Below are 15,433 nucleotides of genomic sequence, written 5' to 3' on the forward strand. Positions count from 1 at the left end.
CAGCTACGGTCACAATTCCTACCTACAGAAAGATGCATCTTAATCCTTCTGTTTTGCTGTACCTCTAATCATGTAAACCAAATACGGAGGTGTTATTCTACAGCCATAATGATATACTATTCAATACTGTATATAATCTTTCTGTCTCATGTTATATCTACCATCGTACCTGTATATGACAAAGCATTTTTTCTACTTTTTCCACAGTCACGAGTTGACTCTTGAAGAAATCCAGTGTCTTTCTTGCAGTGTGACTTTTAGTTTGAGTGTGAGAAAGATTTTAGTTTCTTCCATAATTTAAAGAAACATTCCACATTGTTGCCCGTGATGGCATTTTCTTCTGTGTATTTTGATTAAAACGAGTGGCTTGGGCCACTGGAGCAAAGTGGTACTGTAACAGTCCTGAAGCCTATGCAATGTTGAGCAGGATTTCTCGCATTATAAGAACATATTACTGATTTCTACCTTTTTTATGCACTGTTTTTGTTTTTGTTTTTGTAGAGCAATTGAATATTTAGGTTTACTGACATGTATTAAGTTGAATGAAAACACTGGATTTCATAGTATTCGTCTGAAATATATGCATTTTGTGTATAGACATTGACCTTTAGTACATTGTTGAATATTTAATGGATGCAAATGATGATACTGATTAATAATATGACACTCTGTCACGATGTGATTTACATTTGCTGAAACCGTCTGCAGGTATATTTTGACTTTTTCTAAAGGCAAATAAATATTTGTTCTGTTAGGTCCGTTTTTTTTCTTAATGTCTGCGTGTTTGTGTGTGCATGAGAGAGAGCATAGTCATATCTGCCTTGTAAGGTCCTTCTCTGTAGAGAATGACACGATCCACAGTACTACAGTGCACCATGTATTTGGAGAGATCTTGCTCTCCTTAAACAGAACAATTTTGAGCTGGATGGCTTGGATCCTTCTGCTTTCGCTGAGATATTCCATTATGTTTCAGGGATGAGGGTTCATTTATTTGTTATTATATAACACAGGGTTGTGCTGCGTTATGCAAGTTGTGCTTGTTGTATATACTACACAAAAAATAATTATAGTGGTGTGCAGAGGATTACAGTCTGAGGAAAGGCGGTACTTATTCAAGTTGAACATCCTGTCATTCCTGTTTTCTGTATAGCGCTTGGGGCATTTAATTAGTGAATCTGGTGAGCAGTGAAGATAACATAACTCACTTAAAAAAAAAAGATTAATTTTAGGAAATTTGTCACCTTTTTTTCACCTTTTCTACTCTAAAAATAACCAGGTTTATGTCACATCATGAATGTACATTTTTGTAACATTCTTTTTCTTCTTTTACTTTTACATTTATAAATAAATATATTTACATACAGCTTAGATTATTCCAAATGTACAGTCCATGACAAAGAAAGTTTATGATCCACACTTTAAATTAAACAAACAAAAAAAACAGAATAATAAGAAAAAAAGAAAAGAGAGAGGAAGGAAAAACGACAAGGGGGGAAAAAGAAAATATTTTGTAGTTTTCATGAGTGTAAAGAAAACTACAATTCCCGCCACGTCACCAGTGAACCCGGATATACAATGGCTGCTCGGTGGCGATGTTTTTAACGGGAGTAGGCCATCTTATTATTCGTACATGGAGTATGCTACAGTGAAGATGTAATCCTGTCATAAAGAAGGTGTGTTTTGTTTGTTACTTTCATTATTTTGGATCCCAGAGGCTGAAACATTCAAACTAAACCGTCGATCTGGTGACAACAGCAGCGTTTGTTTAAATTCATGGACAAAGACAAGAGCATCGACATTGTGAGTAAACGTCCTTTAAATCTGTCGATTTTTTTTTTGAGAATGACCAAGAACTCAAACTCTGCAACTCTGCCTTTGTACGTCTTGCAGCATGGTCAGTGCTCCTGGATGGAGATGCATCAGTTCATTGGTGACCTTATCACATCTGGAAACACCTCGAAGGATCAGCCACATGTGCTGAACGCAGCCTGGGGCGTGGCTGCTGCCGCCGCTGGTGGTGGTGAGGTTCTGGGGTTCAAAGGTGCTTTACTTGATCATCTACAAGACAAGTCAGTGGGAGAGCCAGGCGGACAGATCCAGCCTGGGGCATCACAGAGGAAGGGAGAGGTCAGAGACCGGAGAGAAGGTCAGAGCTCCAGATAAGGATGGTCTCCATTCTTTATTTTTTTTGCAGATACTCTTAGTATTCATTTTAATTTGTGTTTCTGTTATACCTAGATGTCCATTTTGGTTGCACCTGCCCCGGCTGCCCTTACTCCACTTCTCCACCATCCTTTGAGATTTTAAAACCCAGACAATCTTTGTCCTCGTCGTCACACTCCGATGCAATATGCCACCATTTACCCGACACTGAACCAAGCAGCAGCACCACCACACCTGAGCTAGACACCAGGACGTCTAACCGCCTGCAGCGGGAACAGGCAGACAGAGGGACTCGGAGTCCAGAGCACAACTCCGACACTCTTCCTGCCAGGGTGTCCTCGTCCCACCTCTCCATGTTTCCCTGTCTGTGTTGCCATCGCAGCCTCCAGACCTGCGCCCAGTTACTGAGCCAGCAGGAAGCCGCCACAGACTCCCCATTTTCTCACACGCACGCCCATCATCATTTTCATCACCACCACTGTCCTATAACGTCATGTTTACCATGCCCTCAGCTTCGCTCTCGTGCGCCACAGCTCTCTGGCCCTTTCCCCTGCTTGACTTGCCCACACTCCACACCTACCTGTACTCAGGAGTGTCACCGCCAGCACAGGCAAACACTAAGTCAGCAACAAGAGGAAAGAGGAGGCCGGGCGGCTTTAAATTTATCGCTACACCCCTGTATGCACTGCTCTGCATCTTTTTCAAGACCGTCCCAGTTGCTGCAGCACCAGCGCTCCGAGCATGCCCACAAACCATCAGGCTTCCTCTGCACTGAGTGCGGCAGGGCCTTCAACTCGCACAGCAACCTCCGCATCCATCTCAATGTGCACACTGGTGCCCGGCCCTACTCCTGCTCTGACTGCGGGAAGAGTTTTAGTCAATCAGGTGCCCTGAAGATCCACAGGCGTATTCACACAGGCGAAAGGCCATATTCCTGTGGATTTTGTGGCAGGGGTTTTCCTCATCTGGCAGGGGTCCGGGCCCATCAGAGGACCCACACAGGAGAGAAGCCCTACCGCTGTAGCCAGTGTGGGAAATGTTTCACCCAGTCAGGAGCTCTTAAGATCCATACCCGCATCCACACAGGAGAGAGGCCCTTTATATGCAGTATCTGTGGGAAAGGCTTCTCCAATCGCTCCGGGATCCGCTTCCACTACCGCACAGTCCATGGACTGGCCCCTGACCATGCTGGAGAAGCTGGATCTGGGAGTGCATCTCGGGGACCAGCAGGCCGTAGTTATCCACCTGGACGTCCCAGAACATTTCCTCCTGCCACCCTCGGGGTAAATCCACCCAACAGCCCAGATAGAGACTCACGTACAGCTCCAAACTCTACAGACTCTCTTGTGTCGACTGCTGCTCGTCCCAGCTCCTCTCTGCTTGGCCCTAATGAGAGCAAATCTCAGTCAGACGGAGCAAACAGAGAGGGGCTTCTGTATGCATGTGAAGACTGTGGCCTACGTTTTAAGGATGCTCCGTCCAGGAACAGACACCAGACTCTGATGCACTACTCCTCTGAGGGGAGAGAGGAGGAGGAGGGGCAGAGGAAAGAGTTAAGCACAAACGAGAGGGTCCACGATAACAGTGGAGAGTGAAAAAATGTTGTTGATACCACAGGCTGAACGAGAACACCGAAAGACCCAAATAAATCGTTTTTTAAAAGTAATTTGTCTAAAACATATATCCAGTATTACTACTCTTTTTTTTTTGATATTGCGCTACTTCTCATAGCAGTTTTTTTATTTATGATTTGATAAAAGTTTAGATTGACTGGTGAGGTTTGAAGTCCACCTTAAAATAACCTTAAACACATTGGCTCCTGCAGTCACACACCAGGCCAACTCCTAAAGTGTTATTTTAATACGGTTGTTTTATTGTGCCTTATTCAGCAGTGGAAGAAGTTTGCAAATTCATCACCACAAAAGTATTGCTGTAAAATTACAGTTGTACTTTTAGTAACATGTTTTGATAAAATGGAGCTGCCACTGCCACCTGACCTTAGCAACAGGAAAAGTTTTTTTTTTTTTAATTTGTCATATTGGTTTATTTACATTAAGTTCTTAAGTCATTTAATCTTCATGAGATATATTTTTACCATACAAAAATCTAAGACAATCCACTGGACTTATTATGAAATCTAAATTAATAGACTTTTCTTACAGCAGCCATTTTGACATAAAATAGTAGGTAAACTAATTAAGGTTCAGTTCCATTCAGGTCAAACAGTCAGGTTGCTGCTGCGGTGTTGGTTCGCTGGAAAGGCTTTGCTGAAATAAATAGAACTGAACCTTAATTAATATCATTGGAAACACGGCGGCTGTGGATCAGGAGGCAGAGTGGGTTGTCCACTAATCAGGTGCTTCGATCCCCGGCTCCTCCAGTCTGTATGTAGAAGTTTCCCTGGGCAAGATACTGAACCCCAAAGTGCTCCCTGTAACGATAAAAGCGTAAATGACTAAATGTAAACACTTGTATTGACGCTGGCTGCTGTGAAAAAGGTCTGGTCTTCAATTGTTTCTCACTTGCGAGAAGGTTGCTGCACAGTGGCAAAAGGCTAAGAAATAACAACAAGGCCATCACTGGAATTCTTAAAGTTTATGATACTTTCATCCCCAGAGAGAGAGAACATAATTTATTTTTCCAGACTGGTGGGCAGCAACAGCTCTGGAGTTCAGTTGAGTTATGTGCGTCTTGCTCAGGGACACTGCAGTAGGTTGAATCACAGGATCCTCCATCCTAAACACGACAACCTAACCTTGCCTGTTGTGCCTTTCTGTGTTACTATAATACAGGTATATATTTTAAACCAATGTTTGTTTGTTATTTTAGTATGTATGTTAGAAATGGATGATAATCTGAGGAAGGACAACCAGCAGACAAATTATAACATTTTTTGTTAGACGTTTAAAGCTCAAGAGAGCCATCTAGTGGTTACTCTGAATCATAGCAACAATCTTAACCACATTGTTACAGTGTACCATTTATAGTGCTTCTTAAATGTCTTTAACATGTTCAGAGTTTACATTGTGAATACAGTGTTTTGTCAGGACAAGTAACATATTCAATCCACTTTTTTTTTTTGCATCAACCTGTTAAATAAACATACATGTATGCGTTTTCTCAAAGTGCAGCTTGTGATTAAACATTTCATCAATAAACAGGATCTCTGAGAAATGACTGAACCTGCATTTTTTCTTTGTGCATCACAGAATATTTCCACACATACTTCCTGGAAGGAAATATTTGCATCCATATGGCTCTCAGATCACTGTGTACTGTGAGGTGAGTGTACCCTCATATATGCATAGTGGTCCAAAGTGACTTCTCAGCTTTGGGTACATCACTCATTGGACGTTCAGCTCTGTCAGCATTAGTACACTCTGGACAACACTGTCCATCTTAGTGTCCGCTTGAGATCAAGTGGTCCTCTGGTCCCAACACACGTTTTAGCTCAGGAGAGTCTTTTTTTTTTGCTTGTTGTGTTCACAAAGGCTCCTCATATGTGTGTTTCCGTAGTAAAGAGTCGCATGACTTTGGCTCAGCATAGACCACACTGACTGGTCGTGGGCCACTGGCATGTAGAGCAGGAGTGCAGTAACCATTGGAGAGCATCCTGTGTGAGGGGCAGTCATACTGAGCGTGGCTGGATGTTGTTGTCCTGGTACCAGCGGTAGGTGCCAATATAAGAGGTCCATGTGAGTCAGAAAGCTGCTCACTGAACGGGGTGGCATACTCAGGCTCTGGTGGAAGAGGCTCGGCGTACTCTGGTAGGTTGCCAGGAGTGTCGTAATGGCTGAAGGTGAAGGGGGTGGTGTAGCCCTCATCTGAGGAGGGTCTGAATGTTGATCCAACCTTCTGTCCAATAGCAGGCTCGGCATAGTCTGGAAAAAAAGTCAAAACCAGTATGAGATTGTATTTCTATTCATCTGAGATGCAAAAAACAATGACAAGAGTATCGGCGAGGATAACCACCAAACACCAGATCAGTTTCAGTCCGATATTAACACACACATATATATCTGCAATTTGTGGTACTGTCAACTCTAAACAGTTGCCAGGCAACCAGTGGAGACTCCAGGAAGTTAGTGGTCCCAGCCAAAAAAGCGTGCAGCCCATGACCCCTCGTAAAGTGGAAAATAGTCGTTTTTACACTTCAGTTCTTGTAAGGATTGAACAAACAAGAAATAATGTGTTAATTGGAGAGCTTTCGATGTGCTGGCAGGTGGATTGTGTTACCGTTGGCCAGGGCTTGGCTAGCTGTTTTCCTCTGTTGCCAGTCTTTGTGTGAAGCTAAGCTACTGGCTGCAGCCTGAGAATTTGAGAGTGGTATCTTCTAATTTAACACTTAATAATTTTGGACTTGTAAACTCACAGTGTTCCTGAATCACTGGAACATTTCCAGCTAAAAGTGACAGTTTTAATTATTTATCAAATGTTTCATTAAATGGGAGTGAACTGGGAATGGGAATCAACTGTACCGCATAGCAGCATCCTTTCATTAACAGCAAAAACTATTCTATGCTGCAGTTTCGGGGAAATGCTTCTTTTCTTCTCAATAGCAGTCTCATACCAGGCCAATGTTGAGCCTCTGCATGAGCTGCTTGGCCACCAACAATGTCTCCTCTAATCACAGAGACGGGAGCCGACTGAGGAGCACTCAAATTCGACCAGACCCAACTCCTTGCCCATGCAGAAGAGGCTGTGGTGTGGGAGGCCTAGACCCTACTCAAGAGCCCACAGGGAGCCTCAGAGCCAGAGCTATTTTAATTAGACAGGCTTTAGTGAGGGCTTTGATTGTCTTAGCTTTGACCCTCTGTCCTGTTTATCACTGGACCTCTCAGTGAAGGGCCCCCACACTGAGGGAGGGGATGGAGGAGGCTGAGAGGGGGACTGGTGGTGGTGGGGGTAGGCTGAGCGCCCTTTATCAAGCTCCAATTAAAGGGTCCCTTTCAGAGAGGCTCCGTGGACCAAAGAAAGGAATGTTTATACTGCGACTGGGTGATGGGCTGAGCCGGGGCAAAGAATGGACAGCCCGTGGAGAGAGCTGTTTGCCTGTCAGGCCTGGCATGAGCTCCTCAAACTGACCACTGAAGCCAGAGAGTATTAGAGCAGGAAACATGGAGAAGGGAAGGCAGAGCTCACAGTAAACTTTGAATGGGCAATGAAAAAGCTAGCAAAAGGGCGGCAGCTGATACTGGTAAAACCGAGTTATAGCAGTGTTCTGTTAAAGATATTTGTATGAATTCTCACCATTAAGAGGAGGGCTAGGTAGAGCATCATGGACATTTCGCTCCAGAGGGTAAGAGATGAGCTCTGATTGTGGGCAGGTGATACTCTTTGCCTGGAAAGTCTGACAACCTATTTAACATACCAACACACAGAGTCAGAGGCTTTTTAATAGAAGATGGAAAAATACTGGAAAACAGTCAAAGAGCATTTGACTTACTTGTGGGTAAGGTATACTTCATTTGTGATTCCTTTTTCCTATATGGAAAAGGAAATAACACAAAGCATCAAGTATTATACATACGAGATACAGTTTCTGAAGTGATGATCACTGTCAGAGCTGAAATGATTAGTCGACTGAAGAATAAGAGGCATCAAATTTAATAATCGATACATATTTTAAAATGACAAATATCTACTGATTGAAACAGCAGATTAATCAATAAATATCTGTTAGTTAGAGTTGCATAATCGTCATCAACATCAGTATCTTTGCCAGTGACCTAAAGTACTAGTACTGGAGTAGTATACTACTCCATGTATTATAAACAAGCGTGTGCAAACTTTACTTATAAAATAAATAAATTCAGTCAAACAAACAAAATACCTTCTCTTCCACCAGACTCCTGCCAACAAACAACTTCCGCACATCAACAGCGCCAGGACCACTCCCACTGCCACTATCACTGGCTGACTGGAGCCTACAGGACAGAAAGTGTCTGAGTAAGTAAACACTTATACAACTGTGAGAGAGGAATGCAGTTTATGGCAATGTACACAACATGGATTGTGAGAGAAGGATATTGTTTTTACTGATTTGACATGTATTCTTCCAAAAATAGAGTGGCATCAGTTCTCGTTGTACATATTTGAATTTAGAAAGTGATATAAGCACATACTCAGTTTTGTTTCCACTAACACTGGGCCCTCTGTGGGGGTGGGAGTGGGGCCGGGGCGTTGTGTTCCCATGTTAACTTTGATGGATGGAGATTTAGTTGCATATTCTGTTGGAATAACAATCAGGAGTACAGACATGAAATCACACGGTCAACAGATTGTTTATTCCTGATAAATTTTGAGAATACTCACCAGGGAGTGCATGTGACCTTGGTGTGACTTTGGCTACAGGACACCCCAAAACTTGGACCTGAGCCGAGGCTTGGCCATGCCAGCTCAGTGGCTGTAGCCGGACAAAACGAGCCACCACAGGTGGAAAAAGGCTGTTGCGAACCTTGAAGTGGCCATCGGTATAGGCCTGAAACACCTGGGGACCATGACAACCAAGTTACTTATTCACAGAGAGCACCAGGAAGCCTACAGTATAAACTCTGTTGTCACATCAGCTCTGCTCTGCTGCCCTCAGTAAGAACCAAAACATCAGTTAATACAGTACAATACATACCTTTTTTTCTTTGCTGAGAGCACCTTTGTACAGCTTCCAATTTTTTCTGTCCTTGCTGAAAAAAAGGATGTAGGATTCTATGTAGTACATGTCTGATCCAGTTGTTATTATACCTGAAAACAAAAACAGAACATATTTTCAGATCAGTTCATTTGAGATGTGATGAAAGTGGTCTTACTTAATATACCAAGACACAAAAGCTCAAATTTATGCACTTTAGCCAAGACAGTCTAGAGGTCTCTGTCTAGAGGCAGTGTTTAGTTTGTCCATTCTGGGCTACTGGTGGTTCAACATTTTTGGTTTTTGTCTTTAGACAGCTTCATAAAAATATTAAAATGTTAAGCAATTAAAACATATTAAATGTTTTAAATGAGTTTATTTATATATAAATTCTAGTTTGAACATGTTTACCTGTGATAGTTCTTTTATCACTCAGCTCCAGCTCCAGCCACGGGTTTGGATCATTACCGCCTGCTGTCCAAGGTATGATTTCATGGCTGGAACCCATGTTTCTGGACGACCAGTACATTGTGTGCTCTTGGCTGTTTTTAGCCCAGAAAGAAGAGGCATTTAAACCAGACACACTCAGGATGTTGTTGCATTCTGTACAGAGACCAGAGGAAAGGAAGGAAAGAGTATTTATATACAACAACGTGGCCCCCTTGGCTCCTGTAATCATGTGTACTTTACTGTTGACTATTTTATTTTGATTAAATAAATCAAGCATTTCATTTTTTTGGGAAGGAAAAGAATGGCAGCTTACGGTCTTAAATACAACAGCATATCTTTAAAAATGGAAAGCAGATAATGTGTTACTTGTTGTAAATGGGTAAACCATGCAAAAACAGTATACCCTTTAGAAAACTGTACAATATGTACTGTCTGCCGTATAAATGTCATGTTTTGCTCATACCTTTGCTGAAAAGCAGCTTCTTCTCAGATAATGATCCCCTGTCAAAAGAGGACAGTTAAAAGGTCAGTGCTTAATCCTCATCATGTCACAACATAAAATTAAATTTAAACTCATTTCCAGCTCAACAACAGTCATCTTGACATTAACATGGTCTCTTATTATGAATTTCTGAATACAATAACCTCAGACATACATTTTTGAGAGGATTCCATTGGCAAAGGTGGGCTCATAGAGTGTAAGACTTCTCCCACGATTCACAGCTACACGGCCTCCCAGACTATCAGACGCAACTCCAGCATGAACTGCAGACTTGCACAGGACTGAGGTCTGTAGCAGAGGGAACATGAATTTATTCATAACTTGTGCTCATGAGTTATGAATGGCTAACACAGCTTAAAATGAAAACAGAGTTTACTTACATCTCTATAACCCTGTTCAGAGTTTCCCCAGACATCCCCTGTGACGTTCTTACACCCAGCAGGGCAGTACACACTGAGAAACAACAGAATAACATGTGAGAAAACACTGTGTTGTACGGAACCAGAAGCTATTGTGAGAATGTCAACAACTTACCTCAAATACTGCGAGCTAAAATGAGATCCTCGTTGTAAACAAGAAATGAGGTCTGTAACAGCAAAACCAACAGATTGCAATTACCACTCTTGAGAATGAATTTAAACTTTCTTAAACAGTATGTATTGGTAGCCTTGAATAGCATAGTGCAGGACCCAGTATCTCAGGCTTACATAACACCGCCGGTCATTCTGTCAACCACACACAAACAGATTCTGTGTGAGACATGTTCTAAGTGTGCTATATTAGGGGATGAGCGATCATCACTGTTGTTGATGTGACTAAGCCCTTTGTTACTGTGATTTTGTCACAGTTCACGAGTACAGCGAATGGTCCTCGTGTGATCACAGTTAACAGACAGTGGTTTGTATGTCTGACGATGGGCTTAGCTCCAGACACTGCCGGATTTCATAAACAACTCAGTAAAAAACAGGAAACTATGATACATAATGTAGAGTACAGATGACTTCATGCACAGAAAAGGAAACTATCTCTAAGTATAGACCAGCATTCAGACTAAACAAGCGCATATGGTTATTAAAATAATACACGAGAAGAACCCTTGACCTTCTTTTTAATTATTCTTTTTTTTGTGACTGAATCTGAACGGTCCAGAAATATGAAATTTGGATTTTAATCCCTACATAAATGTACATGTACACATTACAATCTGTACTGCTGTAAAATACAAGGACTTGCTAAATCAACAGCCACTAGTTTGCCACAAACACTGGATGGTTGTGGGCTTGCAGTGGTTAACAGGCTGATGAAGAGAAAGGGGGAGTGAGAAAGAAATCCAGCCTCTCCAAGCGACAAACTGAAGCCTGAGGCCTCACTCCATTCAGCCTGAGAGAAAACTCGAGCTTTCTGAGCAAACACGCCAGAGCAAAGATAGCGATGGAGGTTGAATACCAATAAGAAGTGACTCATGCACTCACAATCACACAAGTGTACATACACAGGGACAAATATTCACACAGACGTTGGTGTTAAAACACCAGTGGAAACGTGTAAATGAGCCAATTTTAGAAATTTAATTCAAACTACAAATTGCTTGGTGCTTGTACAGCTGAGCTACGTGCTCTACGTCTTCAGCTACAATAATAACACAACAGAAATAACTAATTTCAACAAGCAACAACCATAATATACTTATAACCATGTAAGTGCTTCCCAAATAGTAATCAACCAGTCACAAATCAGTCATACCTGGATACTGGTCTGTGGCATAAGACAGTAAAAACCCCCGTCCGGAGCGGTGTGGGCCTGATTTGAAGCTTATTGTCACTTCATTGCTTTTAAATGTCACATTCTTCTGTGATGCATCAAGCTTCCCACACACCGGACCTGTAAACACACACACCCAAACAAATATTTGTAAAAGCACACAAACACAGATACATGTTGTTCCAATATGTACTGTATACAGACTCCTGCACAAACAGCAGATTCTTTCTTGAATAGTCGAAATACTGTCAATCCCCTTTTTAGCATATATCAATAGATGTAGATGATTTAGTTAGTCTAACTCCACTAGTGCTTTTCTGTCCTACAACTGTATTATGAATAGGAGAGCCATATAGACTGTCACATGGAAAAAAACAACATGTAAGAACACCTCCCCATCAGACCAAACAGAAAAAACAAATCGTGAGCCAGGCTCAGTGGAATCTGATAAGGCCTAACTGAATATTTGCATCTCCTGAATCTCTCATGCCTCAATTTGGTGTGTTGTCAATTTTTTCTATGCCCTCTAGACACGTTTTGATACACCTGGTATGAAGATGTGCATGTGTCTGTTGCGAAACAGTGTTTGCCTCTTCTGTCAATGTGTCAATGGAATGGCATCCACAATCATCGCTAGGAGAACATCGGTAATGACACAGATCATAAAATGTCTATCAGCAGGTATTTCAATAAAGAATCACCCGAGGAGACATGACGAGGAGCACTTCTGTTTCAACCAATTTTAAAAAAAAGACACACACTGTATTCCATCAGCTGTGAACAAGCTTACCCAGACTGCTTTTTCCGTTCTTGTCTGTGATCACAAGAGAGCCATTGCTGCAGCCTGGACTGCTCTCAATGTCAAAATCCCCAAACAGCAGTCGCAGCGTTCGCCCCTCTGGCACTCGAAGCCTCCACTTACACCAGGTGTTACTCGGGTAGGTGCCTGGATAGTTCTGAGAAGCCAGAGTGCCAGACTCTGTTCCCAGCACTGTATGACCACAGCCATTACCTGAAACATTACAAGTACAACAGAGAGGTTGGGACAGGAGAAAGTTGACAGATCCAAAATTAAATGCTACCACTTGCTAATGAAGAGGCTCCTTAAAAATGATTGCAATTAAACTAGACTCTTTTTTTTCATGTGTCAACCAGATTAAACCATTTTTCAATGCTGGCTGAAAGTGTTTCATCATTCATTAAAATATTTGTAAAGTACAAACAAGTTTTGATGACAGAATTATTCTTACAGTATATGAGGGCTGCAACTGTTGATTATTATTTTATCATGGATGAGTTCTTCTGATTACTTTATCAATAATCATTTAGTTGCTGGTTAAATGTTGAAAAATTGTGAGGAAAAAAAAAAGGCCAGCACAATTTCAAAGCTGGCATATTCACATATTTTGTTTGTCTGACCAACAAGAAGATTAGTTGAATATTGTTAAAAGCTAAAGAAACCAGAAAATATTCACATTTAACAATCTGGAACTAGTGAATTCATTAGCTTGACTTAAGGAGGGAAATATAAATTAAATACATAAATAAACCAATCATCAGAATGTTTGCCTATTAGTCTCTTGATCACCTGATTGATTAATTGCCTAATCGTTTCAGTTATACAGTATACTTTCTACAGGTAGTGGCTAACAAGAAATATTTACTTCTCCCACAGCTGATAGATATGAAAGTATAACTAATGCGTTTCACTTCTAAAACACCTGTGCCAGGGGAGAGTTATCAGCTGAGCCCCTGGAGCTTCAGTAAAGCCCAAATCACATCACCAGAGAGTTTCATGATTAATTCACCTAAATTAAATCCACAGAATGTTATGTGCTTTGCTAATAGACCGTTTTAGGACAGATGAGTAATAAGTCTCCTCTGAACATGCACAGCAGTTGAGGGCATGTTTATACATAACTGCTGGTGAAGGAAGTACTCAGCTCCAAACAGTACACTGGCTGTATTGCAAAAGATGCTCCTCTTGGATACGCAATTTTTACTGTTTATAAAGACGTGCCTTTCTTAAGAGAAAAGACAAAAGAATTGATCAAAAGTTTTGCTTTTCTTGTGAATAATATTTTAATGAATGTGATTCATGGTTGTGACTAATACTTGAAGTAGAACGGAAAGGCAAATATTTAGATCCAGAAAAAAAATGAGTCAATTCCCACAGTGGTCACAAACAGATTAGTGCTGCGTGGGCGTCAGGCTCAAAACCGACAACCAAAATGTCAAGTGATGACGTGTTCAAAACCTTAAAAAAAAAAAGGCACCAGGGTTCATCTAAGTCTACACATCATCCTGTCCTTGCCTTCCATATAAGGCTCCTGGAGATTGTTGTCTGTCTGAGGGGAAACAGGAGGATAACCTTCCACTCACCCCCTGGCCCGTCACACACATCCTGCGTCCTCACACCAGCCGTTCCCCTACTTCCCGACAGCTCTTCAGCTCGGCTCTATAAACCTTTAGATGTTATTGCCCCTCCTCAAACCCCCAAAGGATTCCCTGGAAATGCCACAGCAACATACTGTAACCGTGGGCAACAGAGCGTGGATCTGTCACCTTCCGGTGGGAGGCCACAGGGGCTACAATGCTGGGGAAGTTCTGGGTGGCTGGTAATCTTCCCCTGTTCACTGAATCCTTTCTCCTACAGTCTGTCTCCAGGCCAGTCTGTTTGTAGTTTCATACAGACAGAGATATGTGTTCAGCCTGTTGTGACCAGTTTAAAAAATTTAGAAGGTGAATTTCAGAAAACAGGAGTCAAACTGGGTGGCGGGATAGCAGACAGTCAATCAAAAGCAGCTCAGCGACATTGTTTTCCACTTGAGGCTTCCCTGGCAGGCCCTTACAGGTCCACACTAGCAGACAGGATGTTCACCTGTGCTACCTGTCACTACATTGCCTTACCCTGTCTTGTGTGTCAATCACAACGTTACAACACCGTGGCTGAAATGTTTCCCCCATACCCTGGCCCCACCAAATCCCTTTTGCATACTTGCCAACGAGTACAATGTGATTCAGGATAAGTAATTGACCCTGGACTTAATCATCTTCCGATGTGAGGAAACCCAGCGACAGACAAAAACAACAAATAAGATTTGTGGTGTTAGAGTCAGAGTCTGCAGGGCGGTCTGTGTATACGTTTGGTCACTGTGATTCATACTGCACATGGACTTCACTGGTGTTGTGAAAAAAAAAAAACCTATGGGAAAGGTAAGCTGATCAGTAGGTAAACATGCACAAGGAAGAGCATGTAAAGAATGATAGCATGACCTCACATGGTTGACCTCTGCAGCTGCTCCTATTAGAAATACACTGTTTTACCACAGACCTATACATATATAACAACTTTATAATTACACTAATATAGGTTTCTTGTGGCTCTTGACACAAAAAAACAATTGGCAGCAGAACATGTCAAACTGTCAGGACTTGTACATTATATAAATCAGGCCCAGGTGAAGGTGAAATATGTTAATAATTGCCGAATGTACTAAAATATAAGAGGAGCTCTGTATGATAATACAAAGGATGTTTTAAAGCAACACTGCTTCTTGTAGCCCTGCCAACGCTTTAAAGCCATGTCACTAGATACAAAAATATACATTTAAATAAAATAAACTAGCAGTTCATCTGTTTTAGTAGAGTAGTAGTAGTAGTAGTTAAATTAAACTCCCGCGTCACAGTCTTTATCTTATCAACAACAACAAAAAGCGTCAATAAAGTAGTTTCTTCTTACCCTCTTGGCCGTGAACACCGACGGAACAGACGCTAAAAGTGATCCAGAAACCGGCTATAAGAGACTTCACAGCATCACGGATGTTTTCACACTTTGCAAGCATGATTTCCAAAAGCTGTGGGAAAAGCAAGGTGCAAGCCCCGACCGACGGCTCGAGCTTGTTCTGACTTCAGTAAAAGTTAATGTA

At 41.8% G+C, this 15,433-nt stretch overlaps 2 protein-coding genes across 2 annotated transcripts; one reads left to right on the top strand and one right to left on the bottom strand.

The window, feature by feature from the left end:
• The first annotated feature begins 1,515 nt into the window (after positions 1–1,515).
• On the top strand, positions 1,516–3,842 carry LOC109142411 (zinc finger protein 835). Its single transcript, XM_019276104.2, has 3 exons — positions 1,516–1,800; positions 1,891–2,146; positions 2,239–3,842. Exons 1-3 carry the CDS (start codon positions 1,774–1,776, stop codon positions 3,756–3,758), a joined length of 1,803 nt encoding a protein of 600 aa, XP_019131649.1. The 5' UTR covers positions 1,516–1,773; the 3' UTR covers positions 3,759–3,842.
• A 1,210-nt stretch (positions 3,843–5,052) lies between these two features.
• On the bottom strand, positions 5,053–15,429 carry LOC104938097 (discoidin, CUB and LCCL domain-containing protein 1). Its single transcript, XM_027286803.1, has 15 exons — positions 15,247–15,429; positions 12,295–12,516; positions 11,487–11,624; positions 10,278–10,329; positions 10,124–10,196; positions 9,898–10,031; positions 9,705–9,742; positions 9,203–9,394; positions 8,792–8,904; positions 8,479–8,653; positions 8,289–8,393; positions 7,997–8,090; positions 7,610–7,647; positions 7,414–7,521; positions 5,053–6,044 (listed from the first exon to the last, which is right to left on the bottom strand). Exons 1-15 carry the CDS (start codon positions 15,347–15,349, stop codon positions 5,647–5,649), a joined length of 1,983 nt encoding a protein of 660 aa, XP_027142604.1. The 5' UTR covers positions 15,350–15,429; the 3' UTR covers positions 5,053–5,646.
• Between the last annotated feature and the right edge of the window lie 4 nt (positions 15,430–15,433).

The sequence above is a fragment of the Larimichthys crocea genome, chromosome XIII, assembly GCF_000972845.2.
Source record: "Larimichthys crocea isolate SSNF chromosome XIII, L_crocea_2.0, whole genome shotgun sequence".
In the NCBI taxonomy this organism is placed as follows: domain Eukaryota; kingdom Metazoa; phylum Chordata; class Actinopteri; family Sciaenidae; genus Larimichthys; species Larimichthys crocea.